Raw genomic sequence first — 18,962 nt, 5'->3', positions numbered from 1 at the left:
AAAGGGAAAGAGACTGATTCTCTCCTGGTGTTTCCATAAAGGATCACAGTCCTGCCAACACATTGATTTAGCCCAGGGAGACTTACAGAATTGCACAGTGATGAATTTGGGTTGCTCTGAGCCACAGTTTGCAGCAATGTGTTACAGCAACAATAGGAAGCTAACACAGCCTGGATGGATAAGTGGATGGGTGGATGGATAGATGAATGGATGGATGGATGGATGGATGGATGGGTGGGAGAAGGGATAGATGGATGAATGGATGGATGGATGGATGGGTGGATGGATGGATGGATGGATGGGTGGATGGGTGGGTGGATGGATGGATGAATGGATGGATGGGTGGATGGATGGATGGATGGATGGATGAATGGATGGATGGGTGGATGGATGGATGGGTGGGTGGGTGGATAGATGGATGGATGGATGGATGGATGGATGGATGGATGGAAGGGATCAGTTAACACAGAACAGAAGGTGGAAGAAGGGAGTCTGGGTAAGAGTAAAGAGAAGACAGCTTTCAGAGAGCTGAAGACACAGGGTACCTGGAACCACCTAGTAAAATATTTTGCGATGGTAGAAAAGCTCTACACATATGCAGAGGAAAAGCCATTCAGCCATGTGTGGTATGAAAAGTGATTCAAAAGTCATTTGCCTGTGTAGCTACTGAGCACTCGATATGGAGTGAGTGTCACTCACGGACTGACCTTTACATTTTACTTAATTAAAAATCAAATGTAAGCAGCCACGTGTTGCTGGTGGCTTGTGTACTTGATGGAATGGCCCTAGACAGCATTATGCTAGAGACAGCTAGGCCCAGTGCTTGGGTCTTCTGCACACTATAGGTGATGTAATTCCTTTAAGGAGGCTGTGAGATCACAGTATCATGGCAATACCCACCTACCTGATGAGATGTCTAAGGCACTTGCCTACAACTCGTGAGTAGGAAGCCAAGGCTTCCAGGTCCATGAGAGCTGAGTCTGTTTGCAGATCCATGATGCCTTAACTCACTCTGCACCACACCTTTGAATGCTTTTTAGTCACTACAAAGTGCTGCCACAAGGAATTAGAGGTGTGATCAAGGCCCAGGACACAGAAGTAGAGGCTGCCATGAGACATCATAAGAGACCAATAAAGGCTGCTCTGGAGAATGACATTAGCTGTGAGTAGCTAAGAAAGCTCTGAATAGGCAAAAGAATAGAGCGGGAGGGGGGATCACAGCAGAGAGGAGTGAAAGGCACTCAGAATGAGTGGAGCAGGGAGAGGAGGGGCAGCAAGGTCAAGGTCAAAGTCAGAGAAACTGGCAGAGCCCAAATCTTACAGGCTCTTACAGAATTCTGAATGTTATCCCAAGGATTTGAATGTTATTTAAAATTTTGGAAAATACATACATTCCATATTTCATATACATGTATATATTACTTTGTGCTTGTATTTACACAAATGTACTTTTAATTGTGACCTTTACATGGATCATGGAATAGATGTGACCAAGTGTAGACCAGCAGAAGACAGCTAACTTCATCAGTAAACATTATTCAGTTCTTTGGAATCCTTCAAGAAGGGCAGTGGCATTTTGATTGCAACTCTCTTGTTTGTATTTTCAAAGATTTTCCTGTTCCTTGTTTTTTGTTTTTTTTTACATGCACCTTACAACAGAAGCAGGGCTTTGAATCTTCTTAAAAAACCAGTACATGTTTGCCATAAATAGTGACTGCACTCATTGTGGAGTTGGTGGACATATACAACACATCTCCTTTTTACTTTCTCTTTCCCTTTCCTTTTCTCCTTCTTCCATCTCTTAGTTCCCTTCCCATTTGCAAAATAGTTGAATCTTCATTTTGCAAGTGAATGAGTCCATTCTCAGAGAATGGGCCTGACTTCCTCAAGCCCCAGCGGGCTAGCACCTGAGCTGAGTGTCTTCCAAGGTGCTGCTCCAGTAAAGTGGGCTCCCAGACACTTAGCTCTGTCTGGAGTCCTGCTTGGTCCTTACTGCACTGACGATGGCTCAGAAGCGGCCTTACCTTCCGGATGCCATCGTGTTTCATTTCAATCACATGGAGGGTGTAGTTGGTCCGGCGCCCTTTCTCGTTAAACTGCACATTTCCCGTCAAACCTTCAAATCGCACCTGGAAAACAAAGCCAAATGGTGACCAGTGAACTCACAAGTTAAACTTCATGTTTGTGTATCTTCTTTTCCTGTGGAAGTGAAAATGTCAAACTCAAGAAAGTTACAGGCTTGGAATAGCCTGTCTGCTATAACTTCTCACCCCCCTCGTGACAGCAGGCACCTGTAAAAAGCATGGATTTCTTTTCTGTGTCAGATTCATCCTGAACATCACTTTACCCATTATGCCAGGCACAGTGACAGGGGACAAGAGCGTATACATGTGAAATCCTTTTGCCATCCCTGCAGCAGCACTACCACCACAGTTCCATCCTTCTCAGACACACATCTGAAGATGAAGAAACCCAAGAAGGCCTGCAGAGGGAAGAGATTGGTGTGGTGGTGCTGGTAGGTCCTAAGAAGATCCAGAGTGGGATTCACCCTATGATTCATTGCCTGAAGCTTGAAATTCCCTTGCGACCCTCACTGAGTGGTGGTGCAAGGCACGGAGCACAGCTGCAAAGACCGAGAACTTGGGCTGGGCTCTGGCCTCCCAGCTAGCTGTCTGGGATGTTGGGTGATCCCTTTCTTTAAGCCTCTGGCTTTTGAAACTCCTATCCTGCCTACCTTAAATGCCACAGCTAGTGTGAAAGTGCTAGAAAGGCTGAAAAGCACTCAGGAGAGCTGCTTCGGTTCACACCACAGGTCTGTACAGAGGGCCCAGGCAGTTAACATAAAATGTGTACTAGAACCCCAAATTGTGCTTTATGGGACTTCTTGCATGAGTCACATTAAGCTTTCACAGACTCATCTCTTCCAAGTTGGTGTAAAAAGTCAAGTGGTCAACATGGGGATTCGAGACCTTTAGGATTGAGCCAGCTGCTCTGCAGGCTGCCAATAAATCTCATCCAAGTCCTCCCCTCTTATCAAGGAGGAGCCTGGCTGTCCATCACTAGCCAGGCTCAAGAATCCGCATTCTAAGTGGTGACCTGCTGAGTATCCTCAGGTGCCGCTCACCCCAGGCCAGGGAAGTGAGTCTATCTGCTACCAATACAGGTTCTGCCCTATGGCCCAGCACTGCTTAATTTTTTCTCCCTTCAAATAGCTTAAAAGGAAGTCTTGCAGAGTTTTATCTTTTTTTTTTTTTTGACAGTGGTCAATTTCTCTCTGGTTAAAGGGTGTAAGAATAGTTGATGTGAGTGTGAGTGTGTGTGTGTGTGTGTGTGTGTGTGTGACAGTGGAGACATCATGTTTGTATGAGTGTGTGTGTGTGTGTGTGTGTGTGTGCACTCACCATTTCTGAGGCTGATCCCCCTCATCACCTTCTTTGAAATCTCTTTGGGGAAGTCACAACAGGCTCAGAGCACTGAGCAAATTTTACAACGATCCCTTCATTTTCTCAGCCAAAATGCAGAAAACCTTCTAGCTCTTAAAAAACTAGGCTGTCTTTTTCAAAAAGAAAGCAAAGCACAGACCCTGCAATAAGGAATAAAAGAAAGAAGAGATTTCCCGCCATCAATAGCTTCACCTTTTCTTCTCCTTGGCCATCTCATGCCCAGCTTCAGCTTTCCCGCAGGTTCAGGCTCCAGGTAAGCTCACACTGGTAGGTGCTAGTCTAATGAGCGCATTTATAAAAAACAGAGTGGGGTAGATGTGTAGATGACTACATGGTAGACCGGCTTGCCCAAACATGTCATTAGCAATCTAAGGGGATCTAAACTTTGGGATCTGTCTCAAATATTTCGCTGGTCATCACCAGGGCACATTAGTATGGAAAATTGCATAATCTCTTTCTGACTCATTTTGCTCATTTATTTAATGGGAGCAATTAGAGTTAATTACGCCATAAGGTTGTTTTAAAGATTAAATGAGATATTTTATGATCAATGCTTGGCCCATGCTACTTGACAAATGCTGTTGTTGTTATTAACAGCAATACTCACACCACCACCTTTTCCCAAGTAATTCATATTCATGAAGCACTTTCACACATACTTCATTTGCATTCAGAGGAATCCTGTGAGATTTGTTGTTTGGAGATTAGGATCTTTGCTTACAGAAGAGCTGAGAACCTAAATCCCTGGGAAGTGAGGGATCTGCTCAAGAATTCTGACTAAGAGGAAGACCCAGGGCTATCACGGAGCTCTCATCGCTTTGAGTGTTAAGTGGTGCCCCACGCACAGATCAGCGCCGCTGTGCTAGGCTCTAGGTGGGCCCCACGCCATGTGCCGCTCAGTGTGTGCTGCCTGGCCTCCACCACCACCCAGCACCCCTGTTGGCTATTTCCTGCTGTGCTCTGTTCATTCCTAGCCAGGCAGCATGGGCTCCTCATAGAGTCTGTTTTCTCATTTTCTTCTCAAGGAATTGAAATTCAAATCATCTTCTCTTGAACATAAGTGTGCATAAATATATATTATTTCAATGATGATGAGTGCTGCACCTGTCCTGAGTTGCATGGGCAAGAGGCATGTGAAAGAAAAGAATGTCATTACGGCTGCATGTCCAGTAAATTGTTGAACAGCAGAGAACAGGGGACGCTTGGAGCAGAAATGAGGATTTTCTCTCCATTGCTTTTACACACCTCTGTCAGTTTCTGGAACATTCTAGTGACCACAAGCCCCCAGGCATTGTCACAGTGTTTTCACAAGCAGCTGGTTCTTTGATGTTTACAGAAAGTCCATGAGCTTCTGGCCTAAAGCAAGGGTAGAGGCCATTTTGCCCACTTTATGATAACCTCACTGAGCCTTTAGGGTAACTGCACTTGCTCCAAGATTATTAGTAAGTTATTAGAATCCTGAGGTAATGGAAGATTTTTCCTGCCTATCTGGGCAATCTAAGACTTGCTCTCATAGAGGTAAACCAGTATTAGACAACGGAAAAGCAGGATTCCCTCAACCCCTGCCCTGACCACTAGTCCAGGACACCAGAACAGGGAGAGGTCAAGGCAAATGTTCAGTCCCAAACCACTCATCTTGGAGAGTTAGAACTCAGAGTTAAAGAAGAAAGACTCTCAGAAGATGGCAGCTCTCTGTAGATGTAAACCCACTGTTCCCATCTACCAGGTCTCCCTGCTGCCTCAGGGCCAATGAGGTCAGACAGATGGATGGATTCCAGGCATTTGTCCTTGGGTTCTGCTCCTGGAACTCCTGGCATCATTCTGGTGCCCATCAGTTCTCTCTCTGATAGGTGGAGAATGCACCTTGGGCTTCCTGTAAAGGGTATCTAGTCCTAGCTCAGAGTTGCTGCTGGCAGGATGCTGAAACATACATTTCCTTTACTGCCTGGAGGCAGGATAGTGCTAGCTAATGTCCCTGTGACTTGAGCCATTTAAAAAAGAATTTCAGCAGGACTTGTTAAGGCTCAGTGAGGAAGGCTTTGTTCTGGAGAATGGAGATAGATATAGGACCACTGTGATGAGAGTCAGTATGGGAGAGACACCAACTCAGCTCCAAATACAGAATGGACACAGGAGTGGGGGGTATTTATAGCCAAGGTACAGGGTCAGGGTTACTAGACAAAAACTACCAAGAGGAAACATAAGAGCAAGAGGAGTTCTGGCTAATCTAGTGGAATGGGATTCTTGCGGGTGACAAACTCTGGTGGTCAGAAATCAAATGAGGAGGTCAACTATGGAGCAAGGGTTCTTGCCATGCTGACTTATCAGGGTCCTGTGCTGTAGCTAGATTTTACCTGGAAGTGAATGGATGAGCCTGGGAGGAGGTTCCAGAGCCTGACTAAGTCCTTCCCAAGCACAGAAAATTCGGCAGTTGTCCACACCTGCTCTTTTCCCCCTGCCCTGTTTGGATCCAGAATTAAGGAAAAAGCAGCCTTGGAAGAGGCAGCTGAGCCACCTGACACCCAGGACTTCTACAACTTCTTTGTGACTGTCTTTTAAAAATATTTTTTATTTATTTATTTTTAAAATATTTTAAAATTAATAATATACTTCCAACCAATCTTATGAATCAATTTTTGTGTCCAATTTTGCTTTTATGCCCAGCAGTTTACTAAAGGTGCTCTCGCAGGTAGCCAAGTCTCTTCCTAGACTGAGGGCCTCTAATCCTGTTGTCCTCCACTTCCTTCTGAGGGGTCACTTCCCCTGTCTCTTCCTTCCTTCTTGTGAAGGGAAATACTTCAGTTCTACTTAGAGCTCCCTAAAGCCAGATTAGTTCCTTGTTCAAATTCATCCTTCCTTTAAAACTTAGGTGTCTTCCATCTCAGTGTGCTTTCCCCGCCTCTATGAAGCCCTGGAAAAGCCCAGTTCCACCCTGGTTCCTCTTTTTATTCCACGTGTTCTCCTTGGTAACTTTCCCTGCTTTGCAAAAACTCAAACCGACTGGCAACACCTTCAAGTCCCATGACCACTGGTTGAGGTAGATCCTTTCTTTGAGACATGTGAGGCCTGTAAGCCAGGACCTGTTGGATTATATCCTAGTTATTCTGGAAGGAATATGTCTCAGAATCCCTCTGAGTTTCTACTCCCTCCCAACCACTTCTATGGGAAGAATAAGCCTCCCTCTAATTTTTAGGGCACATAGAGACTAGTAGAGTTGTAAGCAGGTTAGAACAGAAGTTAGAAATCGATTCATAGCCTGTGTGCATGCTCGGGTGCCCTGTCATGTATCAGTCTTGACTGCCTAGGCCCAGATGCTCCCCCTTAGCAATGTGTGGGTCAAAGTGAGTGTGTATAGATTGTGTTTTAAAAATACACAGTGATTCCAACTTGCTTCAGGGGCTTCAGGGCCTCATGTTTGGGGGAAGACTGGCCTAGTCAAGGACACTTTCAATTCTACCTACGCTTCTCAGACCTCTTCCTTCCCAGAACATTCCTGTATTAATCTTCCTGATATATAACAATTGTTTTTTTCCATGGAACCAGTCATGCCATGACCTTCTATCAACTTTATACTTTCCACTTGAAAACCATATTTAAACAGAACTCAAACCTGACTGTGGGCTGGTGATTTGAACCTCTAGGTTCCCATCAGCCTGCTAGCATAATAAAAATTGCATCTTAACTCCTTAGTGTAAAGTTTTCTATTTGGATTGATAATGGTTTTTTTTCTGCTACATAACCATCTCATATATATATATATCTAATTTGAATTTGCAGAGACATCTATAGTATACATTTAAAAATTTTGAGCCTTGTGGCAAATCAGTGGGCAAGATAGTACTAAGAGGATTGTGTCCACATAGCAAATGTAGCAATTGAGGCCTAGAAAAGTTGAGTAATTGTTCCAAGATGCCTCCCTACATACACACTTCCAGGGTGTGCTGGGTGGACTCTTACCACCCAGGTGTACTGTTACCACCCAGCTCTTCCTTGTCTGACTTCCTAAAAAGAAAAGTGTGATACCCACAAGTCCTTGTTTGCAAATGACCCTGATGTGATGCTGGGTAAGATTAATATTCCTACCTAGAACTTCCAAAAACCACATTTATTCCTTGCTCAAATTCACCTTCCTCTAAAGCTCAGGGGACCATTTGGTAGGATTTGTGTCTAGATGTCCTCCCAAAGCCTCATGCAGTCATGGGGCAGATTTCTAGGGTTTGGAATTAATTCATGATCCAATGCTAGGATTATGGGTGTGAGTGCTACACCCAGCTTGGGCGGATAGCCTGAATGCAGTGTAAGGAAGGGAGAGGTTCATCACCATGAACTGTTGCCCTTTGCTGTGTGCCATCTGCCTTAGAGCCAGTTGAGTAGGGACTGAAACCTCCACTAACTGTGAGCTAAGTAAATCTTTTCTTCCTTCATTTTGTTTGTCAGGTATTTTGTCCCACAATGAGAGAAAAGTAACCAAGATACCATTTATCACAGTTTACTTTGGATAGTTTCAGCCCATGGATCTTTGTCTGGAATAATCGATAATAGCACTTCCTTTCCCTTTTATCAGTGCTGGAATTATGCAGTGTGAGCAAGGCACTCCACTATGGAGCAAAACTCCTAGCTCTTCCTTTTACTCTTAAGTCTGAGTTTCTGTGATACACTCTGTGGCCGCGCTGCGGAAAGGCCCAGGATCCCCCTACAGCGAGCCTTGCTAGTGTTCTTATTCACCGATGTGCTCTGCCCTCCCAACTGTTCATAGCACAAAAAGCTTATCTTTGTGATTTAGGCCTTAATCCACATCTTTCTAGCAATTTTTTCTTATAAACTTGCCTGGATTTTCAAGCCAGATCTTCAGTCCTGAGAGGTAGGTGGTGTGTCTTGCACTCCCCTTCCTGCCCCCCATCCCAGACCCGCTCCAGAAAATTGGTGAACATACCTTCACTTTGATACACTTTGGTATGGGCTGACATTTTGCAAAAATGGAAAGGAAAGAAAATGATCAACATTTAGGGCAAGCTATTTTAAGCATGAGGTTTTGGGCTCAGCTCCTAGGACTATCTGAGTTCCCCTTACTCTTGGTCATGAGGAAATATATGTATGTATGTAAGTATGTATGTATGTGCATTTTCCTGGAGAAAAGGCTAAAAAGGTTTTCTCTTTAAAAATCATATTCAGAAGCATCGACACCCTCCCACACAGTAAGAGCTTGACTTTGGAAGGCGAGTCTTCTTTGCCAACCAGAAGCAGACATAAGGACCCCAGAGCACTGCCTCCTGTCGGGGGCACCAAGGGCTTCCAGGAAGTGGGTTCATTAATATTCTGAACAGCTCCCTGGGAGGCAAGCAGAGGGCAGGCAGGCGGGCTGATTATCTCCCTTCTGCTGCTAGGGAAATTACAGAGGGGTGTGTGGGTGTGGGCGTGGGTGCGCAGCCATTGCCTGCGGCTACGTGCTGTTGGGGGCTGGGTCACGATCCTCATCTCCTCTGCCCATCTGGGTCTTTGCGGTCTTTGCACAGTTAAGTGTACAGATGGAGAGGTCGACGCAACGTGGGCTGGAGTCGTTTCATCACCAGCCAGCCAGCTGCGTAGTTAGGGGAAGATTTTTAACCTCGCTGAAGCTCTGTTCCTCCATTTATAAAGCACAATTAATAAAAGCCAGCTCGCTCACTGTGCGTGTCAAGGATTCAGTGAGATCGTATGTGTAGATTGTCAGAGCTTTGTACATACAAAGCCCTTAATACATCGTAGCTGCTATACCCGTGCGCTTGCAGAACTGGACTCTGCAGTGTGTTTGCTCCAGACAGGCTGCTCTGGGACCTGCAGGTCTAATTCACTAACTGCATGAGACACCAGACGCCCTCTGCATGACCTGAAGGCCAGTGGACACCGGGCAGTGTGGAGACCTGAGCCCGCAGGGCCTGTGCCCCAAGAACTAGATGCTGTCGGGATTTACTTGCCTGGGGGTGGGTTCATTCTCTTCCATGGCTATTTTAGGAGATGAGTTCTAGAAGGCAAAATGGTGGCTGGGATACAGGATGGCCCAGGCTGCGTGGCAGAAGGAGCATGGAGAGGGCTCTTGTTCAGCCTCCGCTGTCAAGCTGCTGTGTAGGAAATGCGAGGGGAATTGAGAGCAACCGCTAAGGTCTCATTTGACAATAAATTCTTCTGATCCTAGGTGCTTAAGGAGGATTTGATAAGGGGTCAGTCTTAGGGTAGGAACTTTCTAGTTGGCTTGTCTTTTCTCTAGAGTGTCTCAATCTCTTTAGGACAGGCCTTGGCTTCCCTTACCAGCCTCAGTGCTTGGCTCCAGGCCATAGTGTGTAGCCTTCTCCCAGGCAGCCACTGATGCAAAGCATCTGAGAAAGCATCCAAAGGGGCAGTATTCTTTTGATGTGGAAAATTGCTCCATTTCCGGCCCTACTAATGGCAGGGATAGAATGAGCAGAACTTAGAACGAGTACAAGGTGAGTTAGACCCTGAGACGAGTAGACAGTCTTGCTCCATCTCTAAGTTGCCCAGGCTGGGCTGGAAATGGCCATCTTTCTGCCTCAGCCTCCCAGACTTCTGGGAATATAAAAATGCACCACAATGCCTGGCAAATTTGGCTCTGACTCTCAGAGACAGTGGAGGCTTGGGAGTTAGTTGTCTTTCCGACCAGCTCATTTTCATGGATAAAGAACAGGAAGTCCCTGGGAGAGCGGATTGATCATTTTAAGCTTGCTAAGAGAGAGCTGCAGCCAGCTCTCCTGCCTCCTGGTTTAGAGCCCTTTGTGTCACTATGTATCACCTCCCTGGCTCTGTCCCTATCACAGTGGCGTCAGAATAGCTTTTCAGGGACATCATTAGGATGGGGGAGGCCAGAGAATTGGATGGGGCATGGAGCCAAGGGCAAGTCCTTGGAACCTTCTGAAACCAGGCTTACATAGCAAAAAGAATCTGTCTCGACTGTCAAGTCTGGAAGAGCATTTTAAGTAAGCTAGGGGCAAGATGAAATCTCTGTGGCCTTCGATTATTTGGGAAGCTGCCTGGGGTCTCCTGTGGCTACCTGTCATTTGGGGACCACCATGATGGAGGCCAGGGAGGGCAGAGATGGCAGCTGGTGTTCTTCCTTGGCCTGTAGCCTCTAGTTCCTGGGTTTTCTGATGAGCTCCTGTCCCGAGGACAGCACTGTTCATTCTCCCTACACCGAGGCACTCGGCAAGCCCGAAGAACAGCTGGTGGCTTTCCTTTCTCCTCTCTTTTTGTGGTTTGTGAAAACCCAGAGCTGCGCACATGTGTTTAGAAAACAAACGGGGATTGCTGTACATTTTGCTCTGTGTTTCTCCCTCCTTCGGAAACACTCTTCTTTCACCCTGAGAGTGCAATTCACCTTCTGTTGAATGGAGTAGATTTGGACTGGGTAGAGAGGCTGGGTACTGAGCAACATTTGCACCGAAATGTCTTGCTGCTGTCGATTTGCTGCTCTACCTGGTGATTCCTCATTTGCAGCTAGCGCTCTGCAGTAGCTACAAGAACAGCTTCTCCATCAGGAGTCACCAGAAGCACAGTATGGTCTACACTTGGTGGACAGAGAGTTAGCCGGGGCCGGAAACTTCTAGAGACTTCTGGCGGTTCCCAGAGCGGGAGGGCAGAGTCCCTAGAATTTTCTAAACCTGGAGTGTTAAACATACGCCCACAGGTACCCCGTCTCATCCTGCTTCTGCAGCAGACATATCACTAAGTGAATATTTATGCTCTTCCTGTGGCATCTGCTTGCAGCCTCACAACCCTGCGCATAGCCAATCGATTGGAGTGGGCGGAACCATTCCATTCTTATTCTTAACTGTTCCCCAGCGCAAACAGAGCTGATGATTGCAACGCCAAGAAGCAAGCCGGCAGGAGCAGGAGTGCCGAGAAACACTACCAGGGACCCTCACCCTGCAGAGCCTCCTGAAGCATGCGCGGTGAACAAAGGTAACGGAAACGAAGTCCAGGGGACTGCTAACGTGCGCTGGCACCATCCTTGTGTGTTCCAAGTTCCTTTCTAAACACAGACGTCACTGACTTTCCTAGCTCAGCATAATCCCCACACAGAAAATACAGCGTATACTCTATGAAGGATGACTGTTCTGGGGCTGGGGAGATCGCTCAGTCGAATAAGTGCTTCCTTGGCAAGCACAAGGGTCTGAGTTCAATCCCCGGTTCCGCCAAAAAACAAAAACAAAAACAAAACAAAAAACAAACAAACAGACAAAAACCAAAAAAACAACTGTTCTGCTTTCTACATTTGTGTAATTTTTGACAGGACATCTATTCCAGGAGCTGCTGACGCAGGGCAGTGGTTCTTCCAAACCTCAGGCACAGTTTCCTTTTTCTCTTTAATAGCTGCTTAAATTTGGTGCTGAATTCTCCAGGAGGCTGCCCTGAAGTGGGACAATCGCCAGTCTTACCTGCTGCAGGGCTCTCTGGATGTCGATGCCCTGACCCCAAGGCACAGCTGGGTTGGCCAGACAGTCGCCAGCATTCCCCCGGCGAGATATATCAATCCGCTGCCTCCGCAGGCTCTGGAAAGCCTCCGCCATTACCTTCACCCCATCATAGGTGAGGGCAGAGGTGTACTGGAATAGGAAAGGAGACAGGTATCAGAGGGGGCTGGCGGGAAGCCACGGAGAACTAGCTGTGCGTGCCTTGTGCGTCCTGCAAGGAGAACGCGTTCAGCAGGCCGGGTGGTGGAAGGAACAGGTCGGGAGGGGTGAACCAGCAGCGGACACACCTGCCCCTTCCCATGGGACTGTGGCCTGGGCCACCAGTGCCGCTCTGCAGGGTTAGCTCAGCACGGTTAGCTGGGGCATTCGCAAAGAAGGCAGAATTCTAGACTTGTGTGTGCCGTGTGGTGATTTTTAAACAATGTTGGTTCACTAGGGGAAAAATGTGTAGATTAAATACGACGCACCTGCAGGCCAAAAGCACGGAAAATCAGTTGGTTTTCTTTGTATGATAGCCACCCACTGGGAGCCAAGAAGAAATGATTATTCTACTATTTCTTATAACCGTGGAAGGAAAAAAATATTCTGAGATGAGTGAGTGCTTAGTCATTTCTTCAGGCCTCCCAAGTGGTGAGTTTACATCCTGTAAGCTTTCCGGGAGTGTGCTAATGACAACTCGCACTGTGTTTCCTCTCTTGACCAAGATGGAGCTAAAAGACGTAGTTGAGACAAAAACAGGGTAACAGCCCAGGAACATAATTTCTGTGTTTGGAGTCCGGCTCTGTCCTCCTCACTGAACTGTTCCCAGTCTTCTTCTGCTGTCTGGCACATTGTAAGCACACAGTAGAGAGTCTCAGAATGAACTGCACGTATTTTTACAGGGTTGAACTTTTTTTTTTTTTTTTTGGGCCACATTTTCAAGATGATTGTGCTCCCTTTCGAAATTGAGTGGTTTATTCGTTTATTAGTTAAGTATGTGTGTCTGGCTCACTGATTGATTTAAAGTACACTTGGGATTTTTGCTTGTTTAAGCACATAATGAAATGAGTCTTAATTTCTTTTTTTTGCAGAACGGGGATTGAACTCAGGCCCATGCGCTTTCCAGGGAAGTGCTTATTCTACTGAGCCAGCTCCCAGGTCATAAGTCTTAATTTCTCCACCCCAACTCTTTCTTGCAACGTTGGGGATCGAACCCAGACCTTTGACCTGAAGGGCAGATGCCTTACCTCTGAGCTACTTCCCCAGTCTTTTAAAGGAATTCTAATTTTGAGACAGAGTCTTGCTAAATTAGCTGTGATTACAGGCATGTGCCCTTGCACCTGGCTTAGTCTTTGTTTTCGAAGAATTAAGTCAATTTGATCAATAGCAAGTTGAGAAGCATGTCAGTTACATGGCCCGCAACTTACAAAAACAAATCTACTGAAGGGCAAGAAAAAGTCGGCCAGGCATTCACTGTTTGCTCCATATAAGTTGGCCTCAGAATCCTTCTCAACCTGTACTTCCTGTGTAGCCACTGCCAAACTATTTGACAGGGGAAGAAAAATGACTTATTCTCTTTATTCTAGACCATTTTTCCGAGAGCGCACAGTATTTTGGTTGCAGGATTTAGAGATGCGTTTCTGGGAAGTAGATACTATACATGATAATTGATGGCTGACTTTTGATGTAGTGATCTGCTGGATAATCCTTAGTTGGGTTTCCTCCATATTTAGCTGGGCAGGTGGCTGGCCCCACAGTGTATCTCAAGGAAGCCCTGTGCATAAAGAAATGAGCTTGCTCCTGAGCTGTGGAATAGGGCATCCCTGACTAGAGATAGAACTTTTGGCTTGCTATGCAGTCAGTTGAGGGTGGTTTCCTTATGAGTGGAAGATCTGTGTGTGAACTTGACAAACAATTCTTAAAGAAAGCAGTGTGTGTCCTCTTTTTCTCTTTATCATCCTGCTGGGTAGAGTGCTGAGGTGATGGCTGGAGTTTAAGCAGCCATCTTGAACCATAAGACCGAAGCCATATGCTGAGGGCAGCAGAACAAGACAAAAGAATCTTGGTGGTCTAACTATATGAACCTTGGGTCTCTTCCAGTCCACCCGGGTGTGGTCCCTGGCATCACTGGTCTTCCACTGCTGCATGATCTTGGCTGGGACAGTGTCTGTGTAGTTCACCAGTTGGAACCCGGTCACATTTGCTCCACTCTCTTTGAATTTATTTAAGTCAATGTCCATGAAGCCCTGTGGAAAGAGAGAAGGGGAGAAATCAGGACAAGATTGCTAAATAAATCAACACACCCATGTTGCAGAATCACAGGGCTTTCTGTCCTGCTTCGCAGGATGGATTTGGGTCATCAGTTGCTTTACGCATGGAGTTAGCACAGTGGTTATAAATGGCTGGGCTGCAGCCAGCCTGGCTGGGTGGAAAGCCTGGCTCCCAAGTCTCTGTTATCATAATTAAGGCGAAGTTACTTGATATTCTGCTTATCTGCCTATTGTAGGACAGGAAGCAGGCATAAGAAGATGACATATGTTAAGGTTGGCACAGAAAGAGGGACCAGCAAATGGCATTCCAACTAAGAGACTGGTCAGCGGCTTGGTTATGATGACATAGATATGTGGAACAAAATACAGACAACTGCCTCCTTCATCTCCCCTACCCTGGGCCCTGCGGAGAGAACAGAAATCTGAAGCCCATCACTGGCAAGTTCTTGCAAGTTCCCCAAGGTCACTGGCAAGTTTGTAGAAGGGGCTCAATTCTAATCTGGATCTTCATCTCCTCTGAGCTCTTTCATGCACAATGGACCGGATCTGTCTTACCAGATGAGGCCTGATCAATTCTAACATCTACAAAGGATTCTTTATTGAGAATGGAAATTCCATCCAATTCAGGAAAATTTGTTATAACTCAGGAAGCCTTCGACTTAAAAGGAAACCTTATATTTATATAATATATTCAATAATGTACAGTACTTTCATATCTATGACCTCATTTCACTTTATCCTTTTACAAAGTACAAATTAGATGCCTATTTGCCAGATAAAGAAGCTGAGACAGAGGAGGAAAATAGAGTTGCACAGTCATTCAGCAAGTTAGCTGCAGAGATGGGGTCGGAAACAAGTTCTTTAGTTACGCAATATATCTTTGAGCGCTGTCTCTAGTGATGAATGAAACAGAACTTTCATATTCCTTGCTCTCTAGTGGGAAAGACAGACAACAAACAGGCAAACATAGCACAAGATAGATCTGTCACACATAGCAAGGTAGAAAGGAGTCCTGTGGAGAGAGAGATAATAGGGTGAATGGAAAGAAAGGGGCTCTGCCAGGCTGTGGAAGGGAAGGGCATGATCAGACTGCTTGGGGCGCAGAGTTGTTGGCTCAGGGTCTCCACTTGTGACTGGGCTGCGGGGTTTCTGGGGTTGTAGCAAGGGCTGAGAGGTGAGGGCTGTTTACCATGTTCCAGAAACAGTAAGGAGCTGGTGTGAGAATGGCATGGTGGACGAGGAGGAGGGAAGGTGGGAGATGAGATTGGGAGGCAACCCAAGGCAGGACCTCACACAGCCTTGTTTTAACTTAGGTTTCTTTATATATATAACATGAGGCTCCCTTCAAGGGTCTGATCAGGAGTCATAAAGTTGATGCCAGTTCTGGTCCATGGCTTGGTCCGTTGCCAAATCTCAGTCAGAGGGAGGGAGGAGGAGACAGAGGAAGCATTGTGGAGGATGAGGGAACCCTCAGTGGGCTCCTGAGAGGTCTGAGTGCTGGTGTCAGCTCTTTTGGGATCTGGTGGTACATAGTGATCTGTCCACATCTTTTAATTCCTTATGACGTTGTCTAAGAGAGTGAGCTCCTTAATTCAAAGCCATTCACCCACCTGCACCCCCAGATTCTGTGATTCATTGTGTTCTATTTTGTGAATAACCCATCCTGGGCCTACTGAACCACGCTCTTCTTTCCTGGGCATGTTATTTCCCTGGCAGGCTCCTTTCCATCTTGTGGCTCTCAGCGGGACACCACTTCTTCTGAGCCGGTTCTTGCCCTGTAGTGGACACTGTTAGTCCCTTACTCGCCTCCACTTCTTTTGCACATTGCAGCTCCATATTCTATCCTAACTGCACCCACTTCATCCTCCACCTATAGGCAGGATAAGCGGGATGTGCTGAGGAGTTAATATGTCCAGGAGTGGCTCCCGACTCCCAATCAATGATGCGTGGGCAGGTAGTAGACTTGTGTCCCAGAATCCTCCCCTTGGGTGCCTTAGCCTGCTGCATAGTCTACACTGACACCTCAGGAGCCCCTGGTGAGCTGCGCGCCCTCAGCAGCCTGCAGTACTTAGTATCTCTGTGGCGCACCTGCCTTTCTCTCCTCTGCTTCACTTTTCTGCTTCTCTACTGGTGCTTCTAGCTTTGGTGTCAGAGAAACCACTTTTAAACAACCCTTGCCTTGGGATCTATTCTGGGCAAACCCAGTGTGCAGTTACTGCCAACAGCTCTTCCAGCGAGTCCCACCTCAGACCTGTTCCAGTTTCTCCAGACCACTGTTCATAAGCTGAAAGTATGGTGTCCTTTTGTCCTCTCTCCTCCCACTGGAATGACAGGTTCAGAGGGCAGAGGCCATTTTGTGTATTGTTCCCTGATATGTCCTGGAACCTAGCACCTCAAAGCATTCTTGGAACACAGCAGGTACTCAGTAATTACTTGCTGGATGAGGAAGTAAGAGCCTGAGTCTTTCTCCTCCAGCATGAATGTCAGTTAGCTGGGGAAATCTGACCTGTAGGCAGCAGCAAATGCTAGTAGGTGATTACTTGGCTGAAAGGAGAACTCAGGTTGGGAGTAACTTTTGAAATTTTCTTGACCCGTGGCCCCATTTTTCAGAGGTTTATACAAGTAACAGATTTGCACAATGGTACCAGCAAGCTATTCCTAAAAGTGAAGTTGGAGTAGGGTTCCTCTGCCTGGGATGCACTCTCAGGTGCGGTCGGTGCCTTCTCAAGAGCATAGTTGTTCTTCCTTCGCTCGTTAGGAGCCCGCACACATTGGAGGGATTCTCCACACTCTTTAGAGACTTTAAAAAGAACATCTTGTTCATAAAATAACTATTGGGAGAATGAAATGGAAATCATGTCCTGCAGTCAAAGTCTGTCACTTTCAAATCTGTAACAAGCTCCTGGGCATTTGGTACGGAGGGCTGCCATCGCAAGCACAGTGCAGGCCAAACGAAATGGCAGGGTTTGCTCAAACCGGAGTGTGTGCCAGGCCAGCACCAGAATGTCTGATTACACAATTAACGGAGCCAAAGCCCAGGTGTACATTAGTGGAGCCGTATGGGTGGGACCCTCCAACTAGACCCCCCAGTAGCCCCGAAAAGGAACACAGAGTGATAAGCACATAACTGTAATGTTCACTAACCTCACCAAAGTTAGGAGATAACTTGGGGTCAATATATGTTCATCTAAGAGCTGACATCTCCCCTCCTACATAAGACGTCAGGCCGGGAATGATAACTTTAACCTTACAATAACCTTCATCACAAAGAAATGAGTCTCTTAGAGCTACAAGGCTTGATTTCTCCATAATATGAGAAAAGGGATTCTGAAAATATAGAATCATATTCTTGTCTAACAAGGGGAATGAGGGTCTTAACTCTTTGCCTACCAGTTGATTGGAAAATTTGACTCACTGTAGTCCCTGGAGCACTCTCCTTAAACAAGGTTTAATGAAATCATTTTCTAATTTTCTCTTGCCATTTTATTAAGAAGAAACCTTGGGGGGTAATTTGGGGTAATTAGTGCATTTTTCTTTATCTGCCTTATTTGTGCCATTAATGGTATAATATTGTTCAAGGGTGCTAAGGTGCTGATTATATTCCACTAAAGGTTTTAACTGTGAAGTTTGCTTGTCATTGCTTTGGGTGACGTTGCCTGTTTAGTAAGCAGCTTCCAGATGGTGAGCCCCTTGCCCTGTGCAGTGCGCTCCTAGTAGGAATGACACTGACCTAGAAGGTGCTTGTTTTCAAGTCCCTCAATGGAGAAGTCAGGTCTCTGGAAGCTGTACTCCTCTTACTGTCTCTGACGCTGGTTCTGCTTGTGGCTCTTTGTAGGGTGAATGTTTCTCAGCCAAGATGGTGCTTGGGGAAAGTGTGGTCCCGGGGCTGTCAGGTGCTTGTGTTCCTGTCTGCCATTTGTTCACCTCTGCCGTTGCCTGCTGTCCTGAGGATGAATGGTGAGTTGGTGCAGCGGAGGTGGGAGGGGTGCCCTGCCTGCATCTTGACTGGGGTGCCCATGAATGGGCCCTGGGAGGTGGTCCTTAGCTTGAAGGGCACCAGAACCTCAGGGAGCTTTTGTAAAATAGTCATCCTGATGGTCATCATTCTGTAGCCCAGAGGCTGCATTAGTATTTCGGCAACACTTGATGCTGGTGAACCAGAACTCTAGATTCAGTGTGTCAGAGTATGAAGGTCATCATTAAAACCATCTCAAATGATAGCATATCTAACTCCCAGTAAAGAGAGGATGGAGGGAGGAGCATGAGATGATTCCTTCTCTAAGGGGAGTTGCAGATGAGGTTAAGCTGATAAAGGAGGAAAAGAGACAAGCACACATTACGCAGAGGGATGGGGGAAACAGTAAGAATAACCAAACGCAGGAAAGATTCTAAGAAGTACTGCTCTGACTTAGTGAGGGCTAAGCTTGTACGGTGTGTAAAGAAATGGACACACCTTGAGACCGTGTTCAGTGAGACATATGGGACACATAAACTGAAGTTTCACACGGTTTCTCTTATATGAAAAATCCAAAAATATAAATAGATAGATAATAGGAAATAGGGAGATAGATTTTTTTTTTTTCAAAGGGGAAGGGATGCAAGAGATGGAGGAGGGACAGAGGGAAGGGACAGGAGATGCAGAAGGAATTAAGCTGTTAGATATAGGTGCCAGCTCTCTATAGGGAACGTGATCATTATGCATTTCAAATATGCACTCATGAAGAAAGGAGCATAGCACTGGAAAGAGCAAGCGCAGCATTTTATACCCTTCTCTCTCTCTCTCTCTCTCTCTCTCTCTCTCTCTCTCT

General features: G+C 46.2%; 1 protein-coding gene across 5 annotated transcripts in view; it reads right to left on the bottom strand.

Moving 5' to 3' along the window:
• The window catches only part of Gria1 (glutamate ionotropic receptor AMPA type subunit 1), a 322,606-nt gene that overhangs the window by 123,861 nt on the left and 179,783 nt on the right, over positions 1–18,962 (bottom strand). For all 5 annotated transcript variants that reach the window (XM_004629373.1, XM_004629377.2, XM_004629374.1 and 2 more), the window contains 3 exons: positions 13,969–14,130; positions 11,870–12,037; positions 2,025–2,129 (listed from right to left, as the gene is read on the bottom strand). In XM_004629373.1, coding sequence (XP_004629430.1) covers positions 2,025–2,129; positions 11,870–12,037; positions 13,969–14,130 — 435 coding nt within the window. The remainder of the gene's footprint in view (positions 1–2,024; positions 2,130–11,869; positions 12,038–13,968; positions 14,131–18,962) is intronic.

Source organism: Octodon degus, unplaced genomic scaffold, assembly GCF_000260255.1.
Source record: "Octodon degus isolate 3935 unplaced genomic scaffold, OctDeg1.0 scaffold00029, whole genome shotgun sequence".
NCBI classification, from domain to species: Eukaryota; Metazoa; Chordata; class Mammalia; order Rodentia; family Octodontidae; genus Octodon; species Octodon degus.
The sequence above is the reverse complement of the archived record's forward strand: the minus strand, read 5'-3'. Positions and strand labels throughout refer to the sequence as shown.